At 46.9% G+C, this 22,143-nt stretch overlaps 1 protein-coding gene across 1 annotated transcript in view; it reads left to right on the forward strand.

Moving 5' to 3' along the window:
- The window catches only part of EMB140 (EMBRYO DEFECTIVE 140), a 76,646-nt gene that overhangs the window by 32,431 nt on the left and 22,072 nt on the right, over positions 1 to 22,143 (forward strand). The window contains exon 2 of the mRNA XM_086800013.1: positions 10,341 to 10,474. Coding sequence (XP_086656139.1) covers positions 10,341 to 10,474 — 134 coding nt within the window. The remainder of the gene's footprint in view (positions 1 to 10,340; positions 10,475 to 22,143) is intronic.

Consider the following 22,143-nt stretch of genomic DNA (forward strand, 5'->3'; position numbering starts at 1 on the left):
AGATAATATTGAAAAGGAGTCACCAACGAAGGACTTCTTTGAAGACATAGAGATTACAAAAGCGGATATAATACTTGTTTCAACCTTACCCACATGCGATGACACAATTGACATCAAGCAAGAGGATAAAGTTTTCAACACTGCAGAGAATTTCAAACATTCTTCTAACAAATTGGATGAGTACTTCACTACTTTCAAGATGAACACTTTAGCAAATACTATTCAGGTATTATCGAGAGAATTCATGGTTGAACCTTTAGATTCTTATACACCACAACATAGCCAAGTCAACTTCAAGTCCAACATTTGAAAGCAGACAAAGAAGAAGACATTAAAGAATGATGCTACAACTAGGGATTTAGCATTTAAAGCACGATAGCAAGACAGTAGAGGAAACTTGTTCAATATTTTGGAGTGTGAGCTTCACCACAAGCATAAATGGTCTGATGATGAAGATCTTCAGCAACATCAAAAGTCTCTTATTTATCCAGAGTCTTATTTTAAGTGGGAGGGAATGTCACGATTGTGACTTAATTTTTCTTAATTATCCTTAATTACTCTTAATCATTGAAGGGACACTAGTGAAGGATCACACCTTGTCACATCGGTCATCACTAAAGGACAACTCTTCAAAGGGACACATCTATTGATCAAAGGACACATCTCTATGTCCAAAGGAGATAACTATTCATTCAAGAGTCACACCCTTTCGTCAGGGATGTGCCGCTTCATTTGTGCCTATTTAGGCCCTATTTAACAAGGCCTTGTGTCTCAATGCAACAACACAACTTTCCGCTCTTTGCCTCATGTTTACTCAAGTATTTAAGCATTGAGATATTTTAATCATGTTTAATTAAGCTAAAAGCTTAACAATAATGAGGCCATGATGTGGACCTGAGTGTCACGAAACCCCAGTTCCAGCTTCCCAATGAGCTAGTGCCGTGCTTGGTAAGTATTAGTTTCTAACTTTGCAAAGGTTTTATAACCTTATGTGTTCGCATCTCATTAAAAACCGAGATGCCCAACCTATTCTTTACCTGCGGCCCAACTTATAGCTATTGTGTCCTTAAGCCTTAATTCAATTGTGTAGCTCATTGAATGAGGCTATTTTTGCCCACCTTAATCAAAGGGGATTTGGCACATGTCATTACATGCTTGGACCCCATTTGTGACAAACTCCACTTATCTCTCTTCCTCTCTGCGGAGCTAGTTGACTTTTCTTGATACTCTCAAGTTGCCCATCGTTTTTGCTCATACCAAGAGCTACAAGCATCCATTTAAAATTCCAAGACCATGTATGTGTTCCCATCATGATCTTCATCATCTTCTACTATATAATCAGCCTATTTCACTGGTTGACCTGTCACCTTGCACGGACAGGGGGTCAAATTAGTTTTTGCTTTCTACAGGTTGAATACTCACCTATTTGCATAATTGAACACATATATGTGATCTTCATCTCCTAAGCATCCTATTCATGCTATGAATTCCTGATTTTCTTGTTGTTCTGCTGAAACCCTATTTTAGTTGCCACATCATCAGCTGCCCACTGTATAACTGTTTGGAAAGCACTTGAGGTGTCCCATGAGTTGGTCTTGTGCTTCTAATGCTGCAAATTCTAGTTTGGAGCTGATTTGGGTGGTCTTTGTTTCCGTGTCTATGGGCATCGCTCATGAAGAACCTACTATTGCTGAAGCACTCCACCTAATTTAACAACTCCGTTGCTGCCTAGTACTGTGCCCGAGGGTGACCATCGGTGCATGTTTGTGGAGAACCAGCACGCTAGCTAGCCATGGGATTGAGAGCCAGGTTTAAGTACAAGAGCGCCTGTGTGTGCGTGTTCTCGGAATGACAGCGCTCTCTCTTTCTCACATATGGTGAGGGTGTGACTGTGACCGTGTGGCAACGACACTTTTTACACCGAGCTTGCTTTTTGGGTAACATGTCTTCATTTCACTCTATGCCTGGAAGGTCTGGCATGAAAGCCCGTGGAACTTTGTAAAATAAAATGCTCCAGTAATATACTTTCAGTATTGAGGGGGGCTCAGCCCGTTTGTCATTGTGCACACATGTACTTTCAGCATTGTCATTATCTTGTGTTGTTTCCAGTTCACTAAGCGTTGATGTGTTGTCTATTCATGAAATGGTGCCCGAGGAGCGTTCACAGCTAGCCAGGTGCATTAGATTGCAGGATTGAAAGACTTGCAAATTTACCTTGTAATCGATAGGAATTGCAAGAGCGAGGGGATCTGCATGGTAGTTGACCAGCCGTAGAAAGAAAGGATGATTACTCAAAGAAATCTTCCACAAGCTGATCGAATATTTTTATATTACACTGAGTTTAGGAAATCTAGTACCACAGGTGTGTTGGGGTAAAGGCGTTATGCCCACCCTTATAGTGTGTACAAGCCCATAAGTTATAGTACATAGTACACTTAGTACTTTTAATGTACTAAGTGCACTATGTGTACTAGTGCAATATACATGTGTGATAGGGGAGTCACACACTCATGCCTTATGAGTTGACTTATCCCCACAACTCTCTCTCTCTCCCCCTTGTTGCTTCTCTGTGTATGTCTCCCATGAATGAACTCTAACCCTAATTCTGGTTTTCTCCCCATCAACTGGTATCAGAGCCTCGTCTGGCGCAGGCAAGTAGCTTGCAGGTGTGTGTCCAAGCAAACATGGCTGAAGGCCGATATCCTGTACATGTGAGCATTGGTATGCTCAGCGCTGGACTTGGGCGTGAGAAAATCACAGAGCAGATGTGCGCTTGCAGGCAGAGCCGATAGCCTGGAGTAGAAGTGCAAGGAGTAGGCGTGTGCTGTCTGGCTGAGCGTTGAACGCTAGACGCCTGGCCAACTGGAGTAGAAGCGAAGGCTGCTGGGCATAGTCGTCGGCTGAGCGGTGAATCACAGCGTGGAGCGAAGTGAGCGTTGAACCACCAAGCGATGGCGTAGAAGGCGAACCCAAGCGGGCAACCATTTTCTGCGTTTTTTTTTTCATACGCAGGCGTGTTAGTCACCGGCGCCACACACCTGGTACCTTCGTCGAAGTTCATGGCGTAGCTCAGCGCATCGTAGGCGGAGCAGGCTTCCTCACGAATAGCTTCCAGCGTAAAAGCTTGCAGGTGCTGGAGCTTGGAGAGGAGGCTGCTGAGCAGGGCTTTCGTGGAGCATGTAAGCAAGTGCGGTGTTGTCTCTCAGCTGCTCAGAGGTGCAACAGAGTACTGGGACTGAGCTTGTTGAGGGTCGGGCTGAAGGGTGAACTGGAGCTGTTCTCTTAGCCGCTGCAGGACAAGGTTCCTTCTTCTACAGCTTGTCGACCTGTATCCACAATTCCTCAAATGCAGATTTTGAGTGATTTGCCTGTCAGCAAGGTACTCAAGAACAGCAGGAGCATCAGCACCAAATTCATCAACCCGCCTGCAAATCAGAGAAAAATCAAAAAATTACAAGGTATTTTCCTCAATTTTTTTTTGGGGATTTGCAAATTGAGCAAGTACAATCAACAATTGAGCAGGTACAGGTGCCCAATTGCTCAATTTTTTGAGCAAAATTGGCAAAATTGGGTGACATTGGTCACAATCAGGATAAATTTGCAGGAAATTGGTCAAATCAGGATCAATTTGCAGGAAATTGGATGTCGAAATTTGGGGCTTTTGATGTAATTGTGCAATTAAGCACTCATACATGCTGTATGATGTGAAAAATCGCACATTTGGGCAAAATTGCAGCAAATTGCAGTGCAAATCAAGGGCTTTTGTGCCGATTTGGTTGATTTGCATGCAGGCAATCGCATTTGATGCTGTGAATAATGTGCTGATGCCTTACAAGCACTCAATGTGCCTGTAAATCAAGGGGCTTTCATGTATTGGATGTATATGTGGCCAGGGGGAAGCATCGTGAACACTCTGGATGCCTTCATGTGCGCCAATGTACCATGCATGATCAGAAATTGATCTCAAATCAAGGGGCTTTTCAAGTTCGTATGCTTGTTGAGCTTGGCAAAGCAGTAGGCAAGCCATTTATGCCTTGAATCCTCAAAAATCAGCTTGCAGTCAAGGGGCTTTTGCCCAATTTCTGTTCGGGACTGTTGTATGCAGTGTTCGGGACTGTAAAAGTCTGATTTTCACTCATTTGGACAGCCAGGAGAGCATTTATTGCTATTGTACCTGCTGGTACAGATTTGGCACAGCTTTGTGCATGTTTTGGCATGGCTGTACACTGTTTTGAGTGACCAAAAGATTCAATTTCAGCTGCTGAAATTGCCGGTACAGGTTTGGTACATCATTTGTAAGCACTTGGTACTGTTGTACAGTACTTTCAAAGGGCAAAAGAGCACATTTAAGGTGCTGTCCAAAATCTGCAGCAACCAGATTTTTATGTTTTCATCACATAAAGTGGGAGAAAAGTTGCATTCTTGCTTCCGCAGTGGGAGATAAACCTTGGGAGAACATTTGTGAGCACTTTGTGTGCTTTTGGTGCAGTGTTTGCACATTTGCAGGGAGTCAGGCATTGACAGGTTGCATTTTGCTATGGCAACCACAGGTGAGAGCTCTTCATTGCTTCACATCAAGAAGCTTGAAGGCTCGCATAACTATGATATTTGGCAAACCCAGTGCTACAATGTGTTGCTCCAGAAAAAGCAGCACAAGCCTATCAAAGAAAGGGGTGTAATGCCCGCTTCTCTTACTGCTGAAGAGTGGGAAGATATGGATGAGCTGGCAAGATCTACTATCATGTTGTCTGTGTCAGACTCATTACTTTTCAGCATTCGTGAAGAGAAGACAGCTTGGGGAATGTGGCAGAGATTGCAGGACTTGTATGCCCAACAAAGTGCCTCAAGCAAAGTGTATTGGTTGAAGAAACTCATAGGCCTTCAGATGAAGGAAGGGGCTTCTATGACAGCCCATCTCAATGAGTTTAATGGTATTGTCAGCCAAGTTATAAATCAAAAGTTGGCAATGGACGATGAGTTCAAAGCCACTTTTTTGTTATGCACTTTGCCAGAGAGTTGGGACACATTCAGGACAGCCACTAGCAATTCGAATGCTATGCTGTCATATGCAGATGTTGAGGGTGCTCTTCTTCAAGAAGAGATGAACAGGAAAAACAACTCTGTTGGAAAGTCCAATGCAATGAATGCACGTGGGAGATCCCAGCAAAGGGGGAAAAGCCAAGAAAGGGGAAGGAGCAAGTCTCGCTCCAAAAAGGATTTGGAATGCCATTATTGTGGCAAGAAGGGACACATTAAAAAGCAATGCTACAAATGGAAAAATGATCAAAAAGAAAAGGGAAAAGGCAAAGACAAAGACAAGGATGAAGCCAAAGATGTAAAGCCGAAGGGCAAAAGTGGAGTCAAGATTGAAGAAATCAATGTGTCACATGCAGGTGGCAGTGAGGATGAGGTCCTCTTTACGTCTTCACTTGATGCCCATTCACTTCTTACAGGTGGTCATGGTATGCACTCATGGATCATTGATTCAGGTGCCTCCTTTCATGTCACAGGTTGCAGAGACTTGTTTGTCAGGTACACTGCTGGCAATGAAGGAGTGGTTTATTTGGGTGATAACCATGCATGCAAGATTCTTGGCAGAGGTGATGTGAGGCTTGTGTTTTCAGATGGCTCACAGCTTATGCTCCATGATGTCAGGCATGTGCCTGAGATCAAGAAGAATTTGCTTTCTACTGGACAGCTTGATGATGCTGATTATGTTACCACATTTGGTAGTGGAAAGTGGAAAATTAGTAAGGGCTCACTGGTTGTTGCCAGAGGCTCTAAGGTGGACACTCTTTACTTTATGCATGCAGGTGTTTGTCACCATGCTAATGTAAATGCAACCGAGCTGCCGGAAATCTCTATGTGGCATAGCCGGTTGGGACACATGAGTGTCAAGGGAATGGAGCAATTGTCTCGTTTGGGTTACTTGCCTTCTCTAAAGTTTTCAAGTTTTCAGTTTTGTGAGCATTGTATATATGGCAGGCAACTGCAGTGCCCCCACAAGAAAGCTCTTGGACAGAAAGATGCTCAGTTAGAGCTTGTGCATACAGATGTATGTGAGATGCCTCAGCTTTCTTTGGGAGGGGCAAAATATTTTGTGTCTTTTATAGATGATGCCACACGCAAGGTGTGGGTTTATCCTCTTCGTTTGAAGAGTGATACATTCTCAGTGTTTCAGAAGTTTGTTGCTCATGTTGAGAATCAAACTGGCAAAACACTGAAGGCTTTGCGTTCCGACAATGGTGGAGAGTATACGTCCAAACAGTTTCAGGACTTTTGTGATGCTAAAGGCATCAAGAGGGAGCTCTCTACTCCTTATGATCCTCCACAGAACGGGACAGCAGAGAGGATGAACAGGACCATACAGGAGAAGGTCCGTTCTATGTTGTCACATGCTGCATTACCTCATGGTTTTTGGGCTGAAGCTGTTATGACAGCCGTTCACCTTATAAATAGGTCACCTAACACGAGGCTTGGTGGGAAAGTGCCAGAGGAAGTATGGACAGGGAAGCCTCCGTCATACAAGCACTTGAGAGTGTTTGGTTGCGTTGCGTACGTGCACATACGCAGGGAAATGCGCACCAAACTTGATCCTAAGTCTCACAAATGCATATTCCTAGGATATGGTGACAGAGGTGAAATGGGGTATAGACTTTGGCATCCCATGAATAGAAAGATCATACGCAGCAATGATGTCATTTTTGATGAAACATGCATGTATAAGGAGCCTGCAAGGCAACAGGAGCCTGGCAGAGTCATCTTTGATGATGATGGACATCATGGACAACAACAAAGGGCTGTAAATCAGCCATTACAGCAGGAAAACCAGCCCTTAAATGGTGCTGAAAATGGTCCAAATGGACAGCCAGAGATGGCAGAAGATATCCTTATGGATATACCACAGTTAGAGGAGATACCGGGCATGATTTTTCAGCCTTATGGCATGGAACAGGAGCCACCAATGGGTGATATGCAGGCTGGACAGCAACCTGCAAATGATGGTCATTGGGTACGGAGGTCCACTAGACCCTCCAGAGCCCCTGACAGGTTTGTTCCAGGGGTTGACTACTTGATGCTCACTGACTGTGGGAAGCCCTCATGTTATAAGGAGGCTTTACAGAGGGCAGACAAGGCTCTATGGGAGCGTGCCATGAAGTCAGAGATGGATTCTCTGCATAAAAATGGAACTTGGAAGTTGGTGCATTTGCCTGCAGGCAAGAAGGTTTTGCCATGCAAGTGGGTTTACAGGCTCAAAGTTGCATCAGATGCAAAGCCAAGATACAAAGCCAGGTTAGTGGCTAAGGGCTTCAAGCAGGAATATGGTGTGGACTTTGAGGAGATCTTCTCTCCAGTGGTCAAAATGACCACACTTAGAGCTGTTTTGGCTTTGGTTGCGCATGATGATCTGGACTTGATTCAGATGGATGTGAAGACTGCTTTTCTTCACGGTGATCTCCATGAGGAGATATATATGCAGCAGCCAGAGGGTTATGCAGTAGGTGGAAAGGAGAAGCTTGTATGCAAGCTGAAAAAGAGTCTTTATGGGCTCAAACAGGCACCAAGGGAATGGTATCATAAATTTGATACATTCATGAAATCCCAGAAATTCAGGAGAAGTGACATAGATCACTGCTTGTACACCAAGAAAGCTTTGGATGGCAGTCTATTGATCCTCATCTTGTATGTTGATGATATGTTGATTGCCGGAAAATCTCGTAAGGAGATGGATGCCTTGAAGCAGAGGCTGCATCAAACCTTTGATATGAAGGATTTGGGTGATGCAAATCACATTTTGGGTATGCGGATACTTCGGGACAGAAATCAGCATGTGTTGTATTTGTCTCAGAAGGAATACATTGGCAAAGTTTTGCAGAGGTTCAATATGGACGGGGGGAAGAAGACTAGTACTCCTTTGCCTCCATATGTGAAACTCAGTGCTATGGACAGCCCACAGTCAGATAGAGACAGGGCTGATATGGCCAAAATTCCGTATGCTTCAGCTTGTGGCAGTCTCATGTATGCCATGGTTGCTACTAGGCCGGACATTGCATTTGCAGTGGGAGTGGTTTCTAGATACATGGCCAACCCTGGCAAGAAGCATTGGGAAGCAGTGAAAGGTGTCATGAGATACCTGAAGGGCACACAGGATATGTGCATTTGCTTTGGCAAACAGGATGCATTAGTGCATGGTTACACGGATTCGGATTATGCCGGTCATCCAGATAACCGGAAGTCTACTACCGGTTATGTATTTACATTCACAGGAGGTGCTGTGTCATGGATATCCAGGATGCAGAAGTGCACTGCCTTATCTACTACAGAGGCCGAGTATATTGCAGCCACAGAGGCTTGCAAGGAGGCATTATGGCTATCTCGGTTAGTGGTTGATTTGGGCTATACAGGGGATATTCCATTGTTGCATTGTGACAGTCAGAGTGCCATCCAGTTGGCAAAGAACCCTGTCTTTCATGCAAAGACGAAGCATGTGGATGTGAAGTATCACTTCATCAGAGAGGTGATAGAGAACAAGCAAATTCAGCTTGTTAAGATTCATACGGATGACAACCCGGCTGATCTGTTGACGAAGAGTTTGCCTCCGGAGCGGTTTGCTCATTGCAGACACTTGATGGGCATTGGATGAGGCCAGTTTCAGCCTTGATATGGCCTTGTATATTATCATGTACATGCTGATTTTTCTTTTCCTTTACTTAAGGGCACTTTGCCTTTAAGTGGGAGGTTGTTGGGGTAAAGGCGTTATGCCCACCCTTATAGTGTGTACAAGCCCATAAGTTATAGTACATAGTACACTTAGTACTTTTAATGTACTAAGTGCACTATGTGTACTAGTGCAATATACATGTGTGATAGGGGAGTCACACACTCATGCCTTATGAGTTGACTTATCCCCACAACTCTCTCTCTCTCCCTTGTTGCTTCTCTGTGTATGTCTCCCATGAATGAACTCTAACCCTAATTCTGGTTTTCTCCCCATCAAGGTGGAACTCCTTCTCGAATACTCTCCAAGCTTTGTACTTGATAAAATACTCTTTTAGAATGAAACACGGGTGCAATTCCTCCCCCGCTACTCTCAAAGCTTTGTACTCAATAAAATACTTCTTTAAAACAAAATGTGGGGAGGTTGATCCATCTTCAAACCTAGTCTGGCATAATTCTCATTGCTTACATTATCACAACCCACTCAGGAGCCTACTAGCTTTCATCTATATCTATCTTGTATTACATTGTTGATTAAGTTAATAATTAAGATCTTTGCCGGCAACTGCACCCCTGTTACATTAGTAAATAGATCTCCAGTTTTCCACCCTTGCTGTAGAAACAGCATGTGACATGCACACTATACAGAAGCGTGAATGATGATTAAGGTGTGTGTTGATTTCAGATTTGGAAGAGAGATGTAGAGAGGAGAATTGGTGAAGACGTTGGAGTAGACAGAAGGGAACAATGGCAACACCTGATTGGGACCTGGGTCCCAATTACCAACTGAAGGGCCCTCACTGCAAGCAATGTATTTGCTTGTATTGTAGAATTATTCAAAATACAAGATAGATGTTACCAATGGGCTGCTTTGCTGAAGTGCTCAAATCTGTTGAAGACCTGCGTAAACTAATCTGGGCTCACTGTTGGTATGTAATTGCTCACTAGGCTGCTGAACCGGGTCATAGTGGATGCCTATTGAGTTCCAGAAGGCTAAACTTTGGTCTTCTTGCTGATTTAGGACAGCTTATGGCTTCAGTAGATGACCTCCTTGTCTGGCACTTGCATTTTGCTCAAGAACTGTGAGACAATCCCCTGTCATATAGCCTTCCTTTACACTAGTTGGCCTGCTGTACAGGTACCCACGATTGTCAAAATAGGGGGGAAAAAGATATTTAATGCTTTTTGGCTGTGTGTTCCCATTGTGTACTGGGCAACCTGAATTTTCCCATTTGGCTACCCCAAAACTGTCCACGTTGCTCATGCTTGGTTCAGCCATGCTGGTGCATGTTCCTTAAGTCCATATGCCTGCTTGGACATTGATGTACAGGCGGCATGAAAGCTGCCTGGCCTCATGTACAGGGGTGGTGATAACAAGCTTGAAAAAGTGGTGATTCATTTGAGTTGCATTTACTGAACACCTTATAGGAAACTCTCTCACATCTATCTTAACTTATGAAATTGGCCTCTTTTCAAGTTTAGTATACTCCAGAAAAAGGTTCTCAAGTGAGTAACTTCTTTTTCATGATACTAGAGGTGTGTGTTCAAGTTAGGGGAGCTCATAAACAAAAATGATAGCAGATGCTCATGCTGCTAGGTGTTTTTTTAATCTGTTTTGACAGTACATACATGCTTTGCGGAAAAGCAGCATGTTGGAGAAGCTTCGTGAGGCAAGAGAGGCAATGAGTTCAATATTTCCTCTTAGTTCTGGGATGTGGCAGGAGTGGACACAGGATGAGGCTCGTCTCTTATCCAGGTACTTGAAAGAAGTTCCAATAATTGTAGTTGTTACATAGAAACTATTTCTTTCTTACTTCAAATCATTTCTTTCTGGTTAATCATGTTGTGTTCATGAAATGCAATTGTTTTGTAAGTTTTGTTTGTTGAATCTCTCCATTTCCCCTCCCCTCGAACCCAGCCAATGGCTTTGATGGCTTTGAGATCCATTGTTGTGCCTGTGTGAATGCCACATCAGTTGACAGCTTTAGTGAAGTAGTTCACACACACTGTTAATGAATTTTACTTCGCTCAGAACATTTTTTTTGTTGTTGCATCGGTTGTGCAACTATGTTTCGATTCAGCTAGTTGCATCTACAGATTTGTAATGCTTACCTTGTTTCTAAAGGTGACCGATCTTGCAAGCATTGAAATTGTGGAGGCGACTTTTTCTGCCTATGTAGTACGTAATGCAAATGGCATAATTGAAGAGAGAAATTGCAGGAAGTTGCTGGTAGGCAAAAAAAGAAATTGATTTATAGAGTGGTGGCAATAAATCGTCCACAACGTTTGCAGGGGTAAGTGTCATTGGCAAACAAAGGTGATAGGTGCTATCTGTGTGCTTGGTTCAGTTGCTCACTTTTAACAATTCCTCCATGTCACTGCTTGCTATGCATCTACATATATATAAAGCGAGACAACCTCGTGTTGTTCTCCTGAGTTCTACCTACATATCCAGAGCATCAAACACATGCATACAAGCATAGAAACACACATGGAAAGTAGAGCATCTAACACATGCACACTGCACAGGCCCATGCAGATGTGTGTGCCTCCGGGGGGGCTAGCGGCTCTAGAAAAACACGCTGGGCACATATTTTGGCCAACTGCTGTATCCAAACTTGGGGTGTGAACCATGTCACATCATGGGCAGTGTGGCAAATCTTGGTTTCCAAGATGTGGTTCTCGATTCCGAAAGCAAAGTTTGCAGGTTACGAAAGTCACTCTATGGGCTGAAAGATGTCCCATGAGCATGGTATCAAAGGATTGATGCCTATTTTGTGAGTACTGGTCTATTGCGCTGCCCTTCAGATACAAATTTGTATGTCTTTTGTGAACAGGGAATGTATGTGCTCATTGTTCTCTATTTAGATGACCTCATCTTGATAGGGGATCACCGGAAAAAGATCTAGATGCTTAGTGCGGAGTTTGAGACGATTGATATTGGGCTTATGCATTATTGTTTGGGGATAGCAGTCGACCAGAAGCGAGATAACATTTTCATCTCCCAGCAAAAATATGCAGGTGAGATACTCAAGACATTTGGCATGACCGAATACGAGGCTGTTGGTAACCCAATGGAGGTTGATTTGAAGCTGTGGATGAGACCTTATACAGGAAACACTGGCTGATAGTCTGATCTGTTGCATCTTGCCATCTCCATGAGAGATCTGTTTTTCCTCTCTGCTACACCATTTTGTTGTGGTGTATAAGGCACAATACATTGGTGTTTGATGTCCTTTTGAAGGGTATAATCCTTGAATGCATTTGACATGTATTCTCCACCTCTATCTAAGCAGAGTGTTTGGACTTTCCATCCACACATATTTTCAGCCATTGCTACAAAGTGTTGAAAGCATGTAAACACCTCTGCTTTCACTTTCAAGGGGCAAACCCAAGCAAACCTTGAGTAGTCAATCAATGGATGTGACAAAATAAAGATGCCCCCTTATGGATGGGATCCACATTGGACCACATACATCATTGTGTATGAGCTTGTAATTTATTTTCAGCTCTAATTGCTCCATCCCTGGGGAATGGTTTACGATGCATCTTTTCCAAAATATGCCCCTCACATACATGTCTTGTTGGAGACTCAAGAGGCGGCATATTATCAACCATATGATGCTTCTACAAAAGCATCAAACTTCGAAAATTTACATGCCCAAAATGAGCATGCCAAAGGTTTGCATCATGCATAGCAGGAGTGTGGGCAGCCACTGTATGTGCATCATAAGTACGCTTGTCATAGCTGTCCAGCTTATACAAGCCATTGTATCGTGTTCCGGAAGTGACTATTTCATAACCCTTTGATGGGTCTTTCACCAAACACTTTCCATCTTCAAGTTCAACCTTCAAACCTTGGTTGTTTATGGCTAAGACGAAAGCAGATTTTTTAAATCCTTGGAACATACAACACTTTTGTCATACACACTATATCATGTGCTGATCATACCACTTATCCAGTAAAGGGAATTGGCAATGTCATACTTGTTGCAACCAATGGTGCAAATATATGGCCATTAGAAGCATTAACCAGGTGGTGCTGAAATACATCTTTGCATGAAGTGATGTGGCTCGAAGCACCACTATCAAAATACCATGATACATCCTGTTTGTCGGATACAATGCAAGACATATCATTCCCTGAAGCTCTTGGTGTGTCACTAGTGCATGTGACTAAAATAGTATACTCTTCCCAAATTACATTAGCCGATTACTCTGCTTTGTCATCAAAAGAGTCTGCTACTGCATTGCATGCATCTTTCTCATAGAAACATGGGACGGGGAACGGGAACGGGGACGGGGACGGGGCAAAAGGCCGTCTCGGGGACGGTGAAAAAAACGGCAATCCAAAAACGATTGTTTTTTGTAATTTTTTTTAACACACTTGATTTACACTTAGAAACCAGGACATTAAGCACAAAATTGCACCAAAAAGAGGAGAAATGCATAGTCGTATTAGCAAAAAACTATAATGGGGCGCCGATGGCGTGATAAACAAAAGTGAGTGTACAATCTAAACAAAAATGCCAAATGGCATAATGAAAGGCCCAAGGAGGGTGTACACTCAAGGCAAAATGACTAAGTGCCAAGATACAAGATTGCTAGCAAAAAAAAGGGGCAAGAGTCGAGACTGGAGACTCTAGACTCAAGAGATTAGGCAAGAGGCTGAAAAGGGTGAAGATCAATCGTGACCTCCTCAGTGAAGTCCTCCATAGGCTGGTCCTCAAGTGGAGGGGGAGGGGGAGGTGGGGGAGACAATGCCTCGGGCACAACCTCAAGCTCCTCTAAAATCTCGGCCCTCGCTGATCAGAGAGATGTGGGTCCTGCTGTGCCTGCTCCCATTCGGTGAAAGGATCTGCCTTCTTTGTCAAGCCCTTGCAAAGCATTCGCAAGTTGGCACTGACAAATACCAAATCATTTGCACGCTGTACACCAAGGCGGTTCCTCTTCTTAGAGGCAATGTGGCTATAAACTGACCAGAGTTGCTCTAGGCAACTGCTACTGCAAGCCTGCGAGAGTACGCGCACAGCAAATTCCTGCAACTTTGGAGTTTCCGCACCATAATCCTCTCACCAAAGTGCAGACCCTATCTTGAAGCGGTCCGCCTGTGCATCTGCCAAACCAAAAGCCCCCCGCTTCTCTCTATAAATCTGCAATTGGTCCTTGATTGTGCGGCAATCCTCCTCACTAGTGTAAAGGCGATCCAAGGTTTGTCGAAGGCCTTTGCTCACCTCTTTGTCCTTGTGTTGCCCTTTGCCTTGAAACTCAGGATCAACAATGTAGGCAGCAGCATGGAGGGGAGAGTGGTAGGCTTGCCACCTTTTCAAACATAGGGATTTGACCTGTTTATAGTGAGGCTTTACTTTGAACATTGCTTTTAGCTTCTCTATCATGCGATCAATTGCCTCGTACACTTTGCCAATGCATGGTTGAGTGGAATCCACTACCCTAAGGAGATCAATAATCGGTTGCACCATCTCCACAAGCGCCTTGGCCTCCTCCCACCATGCCGCATCGTCCGCCCTTTCCCTGCAAAATTTGCCGACCGTCGTGGAAGCTTCTGAAGTGCGTGCAAACTCATCACTGAGGAAGAGTCCCCTCAATGCCCCGCTACATGTACACAAGCGGCCTAGCATGAGAAAGTTGAATGCAAACCTCGTCCTGGAATACTTAAGAAGAGAGAGACTTGACTTCTTGGAAAACTCGTGCTGCACCCTTTGATGGTTGAGGACAAAGGTCACTATTTTGTTGGCACCCTCAATGACAGGTGCAACCCAATCCAAGGCCCCTATGTCTTTGATAAGGTTGTTGAGGCAATGGGCCATGCAAAAGCACACGGTGATGCGAGGATAAGTTGCTTGGAGAATTGTCCCCGCTGCCCTATTTGCCGGTTCTCCATCCGCACATATGGCAATGACATTCTCCGCCCCCACCGTCTCTAGTGTTGTTGCCCACTCCGCAGCAAGTATCTCGGCACTCTTCCCCGTCCTGGAAGCATCATGGGAGTCGACAAAGTATGTCTCCCCTCGTGAGTAGGCAACAACTCCATGGATGGAGCACTTTCTAGTGTCACTCCACCCATCAACGACGAGGGTAACCCATTGCTCTTTCATGTGGTTGGCCGCCACCTCCACGCTTGCCTTCTCCTTCTCAAGGAGAGAGGTGCGGATGGTCTCCGAAGAGGGGGGAACATAAGAGGGTCCATACTCCGCTATCAATTTGCACATGGCCCACCACCACGAATAGATCCTCTTGATTGGCATGTATTGTAGATCTATTCTAGCCGACTAGTTCTTCATGGTGCTCTTGGTGAAAAAGTTATCCTTAATTGGTTTGTGGTAGCCAATCCTCTCGTGTTCTAAGTGATCTATGTTCCACCACTGCCCTCTTGACACTCTATGTATTCTTTTAGTAGAGGTAGCTCCATTTTGTAAATGTGTCTGCACTCTATGGTGGGCTATGCTGTAAATAAAGTAGTTATATTGAAGGATCTCCCTATTTTGGAGAAGGTTGATTTCTAATTTGTGGGCACCGCCGGTTCGCTTGTAGCCGCAAAGCTTACATATCCATGGTCTTGAACCACCCCCTTGACCGTATTGCGAGCACTCTACCTCATCCCACCAACTCCATTGATGTACGGCGGGCCTCCTCCTTCGTGATGGAGCGGGTGTTGAAGTGGTGGAGGCGGCGGCGGACCCGGGTTGAGTAGAGGAAGGGGTTTGAGAAGAGGATGCCATAGTGATAGAGTAGAGCTTGAGATGGATGGTAGAGCTTGAGAAAGAGACAAGACGGAGAATCGGGATGGAGATGTTGGAGAAGGAGAGCTTGGAGAGGGTGAGCTTGGATGTTGGAGAAGGAGAGCTTGAAGAGGGTGAGCTTGGAGAGGGAGAGCTTGGATGTTGGAGAAGGAGAGCTTGGAGAGGGTGAGCTTGGAGAGAAGCTTGGTGTGGTGCTGCTCAGGCACAAGAGCATAAGCCAAGCAACCAAAGACATGCATATGAGCCATTGATGGCTTTCTATCATGCCAAGCTTCGTAAGGTGCCGCACGCATAACAGCTTCCATCCAAAACCTGTGAGACAAATTCTGGCTTGTAACCATACATCATGCCATCTCCATAAAGAGATCTATTCTTTCTTTCCGATACACCATTCTGTTGAGGTGTATATGGTATGGTACACTAGTGTTAAATGCCTCCCTCAGACAAGTGCATTACGTTCTTCGGACATGTACTCCCCTCCTCTATCTGCACGTAGAGTTTGCACTTTGCACCTTGACATATTTTCAGGCATGTGCTGAAAGTTCTTAGAACACATAAACACCTCTAACTTTTGCTTCATAGCATAGACCCAGCTAAATCTGGAAAGGTCATCGATGAATGTAACAAAATAGAGGCATCCTCCAATGTAATTTACGGACAGCCCTCATTGAACCATCTTTGGGGAATGGTATCCGATGCATTTTACCGAATATGCAACCCTCATATACATGTTTGACAGGTGTTGCAAAGTGGAAGAAACCATATGATGCCGTTGAAGGCGAAGCAGATTACCAAAGTTCAAATGTCTAAACTGAGAATGCCATAGCTCAACATCTGTCATGCTAGATGTGGTAGCAATTGCAAGTGCATCATGTGCAGCTCTCATCAAGCCTGTAAAGACCATGACATAAAGTACGTGAGGCAACAATAAGATCTTCATCACTGCAATCATGTACATTGCATCTGTCGGCAACAAAGTTGACAGCTAGGCTGGACCTAGCAATGGCTGAAATCGGCATGAGATTCTTTTTCATTCTTGGTGCATACAATGCATTGGAGAGCATGATTGTCCCACCATTTGCAGTAGTGAGCACAATCTTCCCAACTCCTTTGATTGGATAAGAGGAGTTGTTGGCAAAAAATGTGACAATACTTCCCTTCTTTGCATTTCACAATGAAGTAGACAAGTGGTGCTATGGTGTAATGTGCTTGCTAGCACCATTGTCAAAATACCACTGAACTGTATGTGCCACTAACATGCATGCATCATAAAGAGAAGAATCATAGCTACAGAGGTCCTGTCCATCGTGAAGATGCGGAGAATCCGCTGCCAAACCTACGGAGCCTTCGGGCAAATCCCAAAAAGTGTCAGCCAATGAGGTGATAGCTCAAGTGGTGAAGGTGTTTGCCCAGGAACAAGAGGTCTTGGGGTTCAAAACCCCCCTTGGTGCTTCCTCGGCGGCATCGCCTACGAGCGGATAGTTAAGCGCCTACTGGCGGTGAAAAATCGGTAACTACGGGAGGATCTTGGGCCAAAGGCCAGTTGGGAAATCCCAAAGAGTGTCGTTGAGACTTCTGAGGGTGGCCACATATTGGACAAGCTGCTGGTTGACCACCAATGGAAAACCATGTGCCAACGTCGTCAACCAAAGAAAGAGGGTGATCTTTCGAGGCCGAAAACTCACCTAGAGCCTCTTCCAAAAATCTTAGAGAAAACGTTGTGAGAGGCCTTGTGAGTGCCAATGTACTGTTGCTGCTGGGGTGCCATCAACCTCCGGCATCTGAATCTTGCGGCCTAGCCACGCTGTGTATGTGAAAAAGGGGGTATCTAGAGTCTCCTTCCGATCAACAAGAACACGCTAAGACCACTCCCCCAGGTCCCATTGGAGGCGCATGATGAGCCTGCTCTCCCAAATCCATAACCACCATAGTCTCTCCCTGGCCACCTTGGCCGGTGGGGGGTCTGTGCCACTCTTGGGGAATAGCAAAGTTGATATCGAGGCTAAGTCTGTCTCTACCCCTGATCCCTACTAGGCCTCTCTCTTGAGCCTTTGGGGGCAGCTGCCTGTGTGCAAGACAATCTCCAAGGGACCTGACCGGTCTTGTGCTCAATGCTCCCCATGATACATGCGCTTGGGCCCCCAACCTATGGCCATTGGGTAAATGGAGCAAGGGTTCTAGATCAGGGGCTGTCGAAGACGCTCCTTTAAGGCTACCGGAGCTAATTGCTTAAGGGCTGGCCTGAGGTGATCCCAAGCTCGGAGTAGGCTGGCTGCAAATCTGTCCTCAAAAGCTGGGCTAAATCCACGGGCCCGCATTTGAGTGAAGATCCATCCCGTGCTTTACGGCCAAGGCCCCCCCAGGCTCGGGGTACAGGTTGAAATCCGGGCCAAGAGGAAGTCCTTTAGAGGCTCACCACCGGGAAGGAGTCCTCTAACAATCAGCTTGCCCAGCAAGGCACAACTTTGAATGGCCCGTGGGGTCAATGATGCCTAGGCCCCCTCTGCATCGTGGCTGAATGATCACTTGCCAGGCCACCCTAGCTTGGGCAGGCCTCCCATCACTGCCGGCCCACAAGGAGTTCCGGATCAATTGTTGTACCTGACCAATGCATGCGCGAGAGAAGGCCCAACAAGAAGTAATGTACCACATGGTGGCAAGGACCTGGTTCGCTGCCACCACTCCACCAGCTAAGGAGAGCTTCGCAGAGCTCTAGTACAAAAGCTTCTTTCGAATGCTCAGAAGAGGAGGGGTGAGCTACTACTCCGGAGAGATATCGATGCCCACGTGGCATCCCAAATAGTGGATCGGAGTGCCCCTCGGGATCCACTGGAAAGCCTCAACTAGGCGCCAAGTCGGGGTAGGTGCAGAGCCTACCCAGAAACCACACGACTTGTGCCAATTGATCTACGCTCCTGATGTGCGACAAAAGATCTCAATCGCCTTAGCGAATCTTTGGAGATTCCCCACATCTCCGGATAGGTATGTTGCGTGTCATCTACAAACTTTGAGTCCAGCAGCTCCTCCCGAGTACCGAGGGGGAGACGCAATCCCTGGAGTCCAGTCTCCTGAGCGGAGAGGAAATTACTCATGGTCTCGGTGACGAATAGGAAGAGGTAAGGTGCTAGTGGACAACCCTTCCGGAGGACCGAGCGAGAAAGGGGAAATGTGTTGCCTCGAGCTCCCTGAATGAGGACTTGACAGTGGGAAGCTGAATAAAGTCTTGAAACACCACGGATCCTCTCCTCTGGGAACCCCATCCGGTGCATCGTGCCCTCCAGAAAGCTCTAATCAACCCTATCATAAGCTTTCTCAAAGTCTAGGAGGAGCACTATGAGGTCGTGCTGCCGCAGCCTGGCCGATGTTGTCGCCTCCCAGAAAGTGAAGATGTTGTTCAGAATGCTCCGATCCTGAACAAAACCTGTCTGAGTGTCATGGATCAAGTCGGGGAGGAAAGGCTGAAGTCTCCGGCTGATGGCCTTGGCCAAGATCTTGTAAGCGGTCCCAAGGCGGGTGATGGGAGGGAGACCAAAAAGTGTGACTTTTGCTTGGGCAAATCTTCCTACAGCAGCGTGATCTTCCCACAGCATTGGGTACACCCCTCAGAAACATGGTGCTCTTGGAGAAAGAGAATGTCGATGGGTCCCCCAATTGTAGCTCTAAGGATGCCTCGCTTCTGAAAGCACCGAGGTCCCCCTCAAACCCTGAATGTTCCATGAGGCTATCTGCATATCAATCTACATGGGAGGTGGAACTATCAGAACTGCCTTCCACTCGAAGAGTCTTGGGCGTGGGTTTCGACGGGGAATAGTCATAGTTGGTCTTGGGGCGAAGGCGTGCTAGTGGGCGTGGATCTTGTCCTCCATGTGTCTCCACTCTGTCCAAGGGGAAGAGTAGGCATACTCTGGACAAGCTCTGGACTCCATTGATCACAATGAAGATATCTAGAGGAGGGGGGGAGGGGTACTGTAACTGATATATGAAGGAATACAAAAAGCAGCACCTCTAGGCTAGAGGACACCACCTCCCCGCCTTGGCCTCTATGGCCTAAGCCTTCCAGCTCCATCCGAGCTAGGGGCTAGAGATGGGTGAGTACGTCGGTGATGCGCAGATCATGAAGATGGTGCGAGAGCTCTACTGCCTTTCCCTGGATGGTGGCAGCCACCGACTCCAAATCCCACTCTGTCCCTGTGGTTGCGCTCAAGGGAAAGGAGAAGATCATCGTGCCACTCTCGTGTGGCTGGCCTAGAATGATGAAATACCACACAAATCCGGACAAGAGCCACTATCTCCTCCAGATCCTTTCATTGGAAGGCATCGAAAGAAATTGTAATCCACTGGTAGCCCCCAGGATCTTTGGGGGCCACTTGGTGACTCTGGAAGGAGAGCCCTCACTAGGGAGGTAGCGATGGTCATCTCTATCGGCTTCAAGAATCGATGAATCAAACATCAGACGGAGTTCGCTGGCTGTCTCAGCTTCGGGTCGGGTGTTGTCGGAGGGCGGTGGGAATGCTCTGGTGAGGCGGAGGGAGGAGGTAGTGCGGGCTTAGAGGAAGAGTGCGAGGTTGGGGGGGCGGGGGACTGTTGGGGGGAAAGTCGGAGGCAAGGATGGAGGATGAGGGAGGGGGGAGGCAGGGGAGAAGGAGATGAAGGCGGCTAGGAGTGCTCCACCGGATAGGGAGGGTGTGGAGAGGGGCTCGTTGGGGGCTCAGAGGGGCCAGCTGGCCTCTCTAGAATCTGAGAACTTAAGGAGTCTCGGTAGCTAAACCGGAGGGGCCGAAGGTGGGACCCTCGCAGTGATTGGGAGTGGCCCGTCGCCGATGGGTGGGTGCTGCGATAAACGCTCGAAATGGTTCTCTGACAAAACTGAATCCTTCTGGACTGTGCCAGCTTGGCGCATTCAGCGATGTCGCTTAGCTCTGGAAGTCGGCTGGCAGCCCTGGTGCAGGCCTAGGGTCTGCCACTACGCGGTGACAGAGTCGTCCGCGGTCGAGTCCTGGTGCTCAGTTGCTTGAGGGCCTGCATCTCTCCGTGCCTGTGATGATGATCTGAGCTGGTCCCGAGGGGGGACCACTGGAGGCGGTCTCTTGGATTGTCGCCGAGGGCAGGCTTTGGCGAGGTGACCCATCTGCTTGCAAATGAAACATTGGCCTGGGAGGCCTGAGTACTCCACTCTCTGCAGGATGGGGTCTCCCCGGAGGGAAGGAAGGGATATGACGTGAGGCTCAATTTCCGGCGAGGCAATACAGATGCGAAGGGATGGAATCCCGGCTGCCCGTGCAAGGGACGAAGCAGTAGGGGGGGGGGATTCCATCACTCTCCCAATGGCTCCACCAATCACCAAGAGAAGAGGAAGGTATTCCTTCCTCAGGCATGGGAAGGACAGTGTCACGGGAAAGCTTGAAACGCGAGCCAGTGGGTCGGATGCGGGGTCGAAGCTGTGCTGCCACCTCGCAATCTTGTAGACCAGAGTGGAAGCCTCTAGAGAGGCAACTGTCAAGGTGAGGAGCTAGAGGTCCACTTCTGAGAAGGAAAAGCTCCTCTTTTTAGTATTTAAAAAGCTTTTAATCTTTTGCTTTCCAAAAGCTAGTCGCATCATTCCAAGCTTGTAAGGTGGTCTTGCATTGCTATCTTGCCACGTGTCAATGCCACATCATCAGTGCCACGCCACTTTTTCTCCTATAAACAAGGGACGGTGGCCTCGATCGGGGATGATGGAGCGGCTGCCATGGAGTCCTCCTGAGGGTTGGAGACCAGAAGTTGCCGCAACTTGCCAAGTGACAAATAACTGCTAGAACAAGAGGAAACTGCCTGGAGAAGCTGGGGGAATGGAAAGGGAGAGCCAAAGAGAAAACAGAGGGGGGTTGGGGGGGGGGTGGGGCGGGGGGACAACAGATGTGATGCAATAACACACAAAACTCAAATTACACAGTCACAAAGATGGAGAACAATACTATATTACTAATGTGATGCAATAGATGGCTATGAGTCCCACAAATACTCACGCTCCTTTTAGTGTAATCTTGACAACAATTTTGCATGTGGGATGATTAATCCTTTGCCACCCTAAAAATGGCGTGCCCCCATCCCCCCCTGGCCCCCCCCGTTCGTGGCATTGCCTGCGCCTTCCCCTGCAGCTCGGTGTGCGCCCCCGCTCTCTCCTCCCCCGTGTCATAGCTCTCCCCCCCCCCCCCCCCCCCCCCCCCCGCCCCCCCCGGTTCGCTTCTTTGCCCGCCTTGTCTCAGCGCAGTCCTCCCCCTTTCTTCGTCCTTTCGCCTTTCGTTTTCTTGTTGCCTCCCCCCCCTTTGCTGCCGCCCCCTTCCCTCTCCTCGTTGCACTGTGCCTCCCCCCCCTTTTTTTCTCTGAGCCTCCTCCCCCTCCCCCTATTTCCTTTCTCGTTTCGTTTCCTCGCCCCTCTCCTCCTTTCCCTCTCGTGCAGGTTGATATTTCGAGGCTTTTGGGGTTTTTAGTTTTTTTCGGCAAGCTTTGGTTCATCCTAGTTTTCACCCTCAGGAGGACTCCATGGCAGTCGCTCCGTCATCCCCGACCAAAGCCGCCGTTGCTTGCATTTCCTTCTCTAAAGTGGATCTACATGTTCTTGCCACACGATTGTTGCCTCACTTGAGGCCTGCACCTTGGTTTGCAAAAATGTTGGTAGCTGCCT

Source organism: Cibotium barometz, chromosome 7 (assembly GCF_041138505.1).
Source record: "Cibotium barometz isolate CiBa-2024 chromosome 7, ASM4113850v1, whole genome shotgun sequence".
Lineage (NCBI taxonomy): Eukaryota > Viridiplantae > Streptophyta > Polypodiopsida > Cyatheales > Cibotiaceae > Cibotium > Cibotium barometz.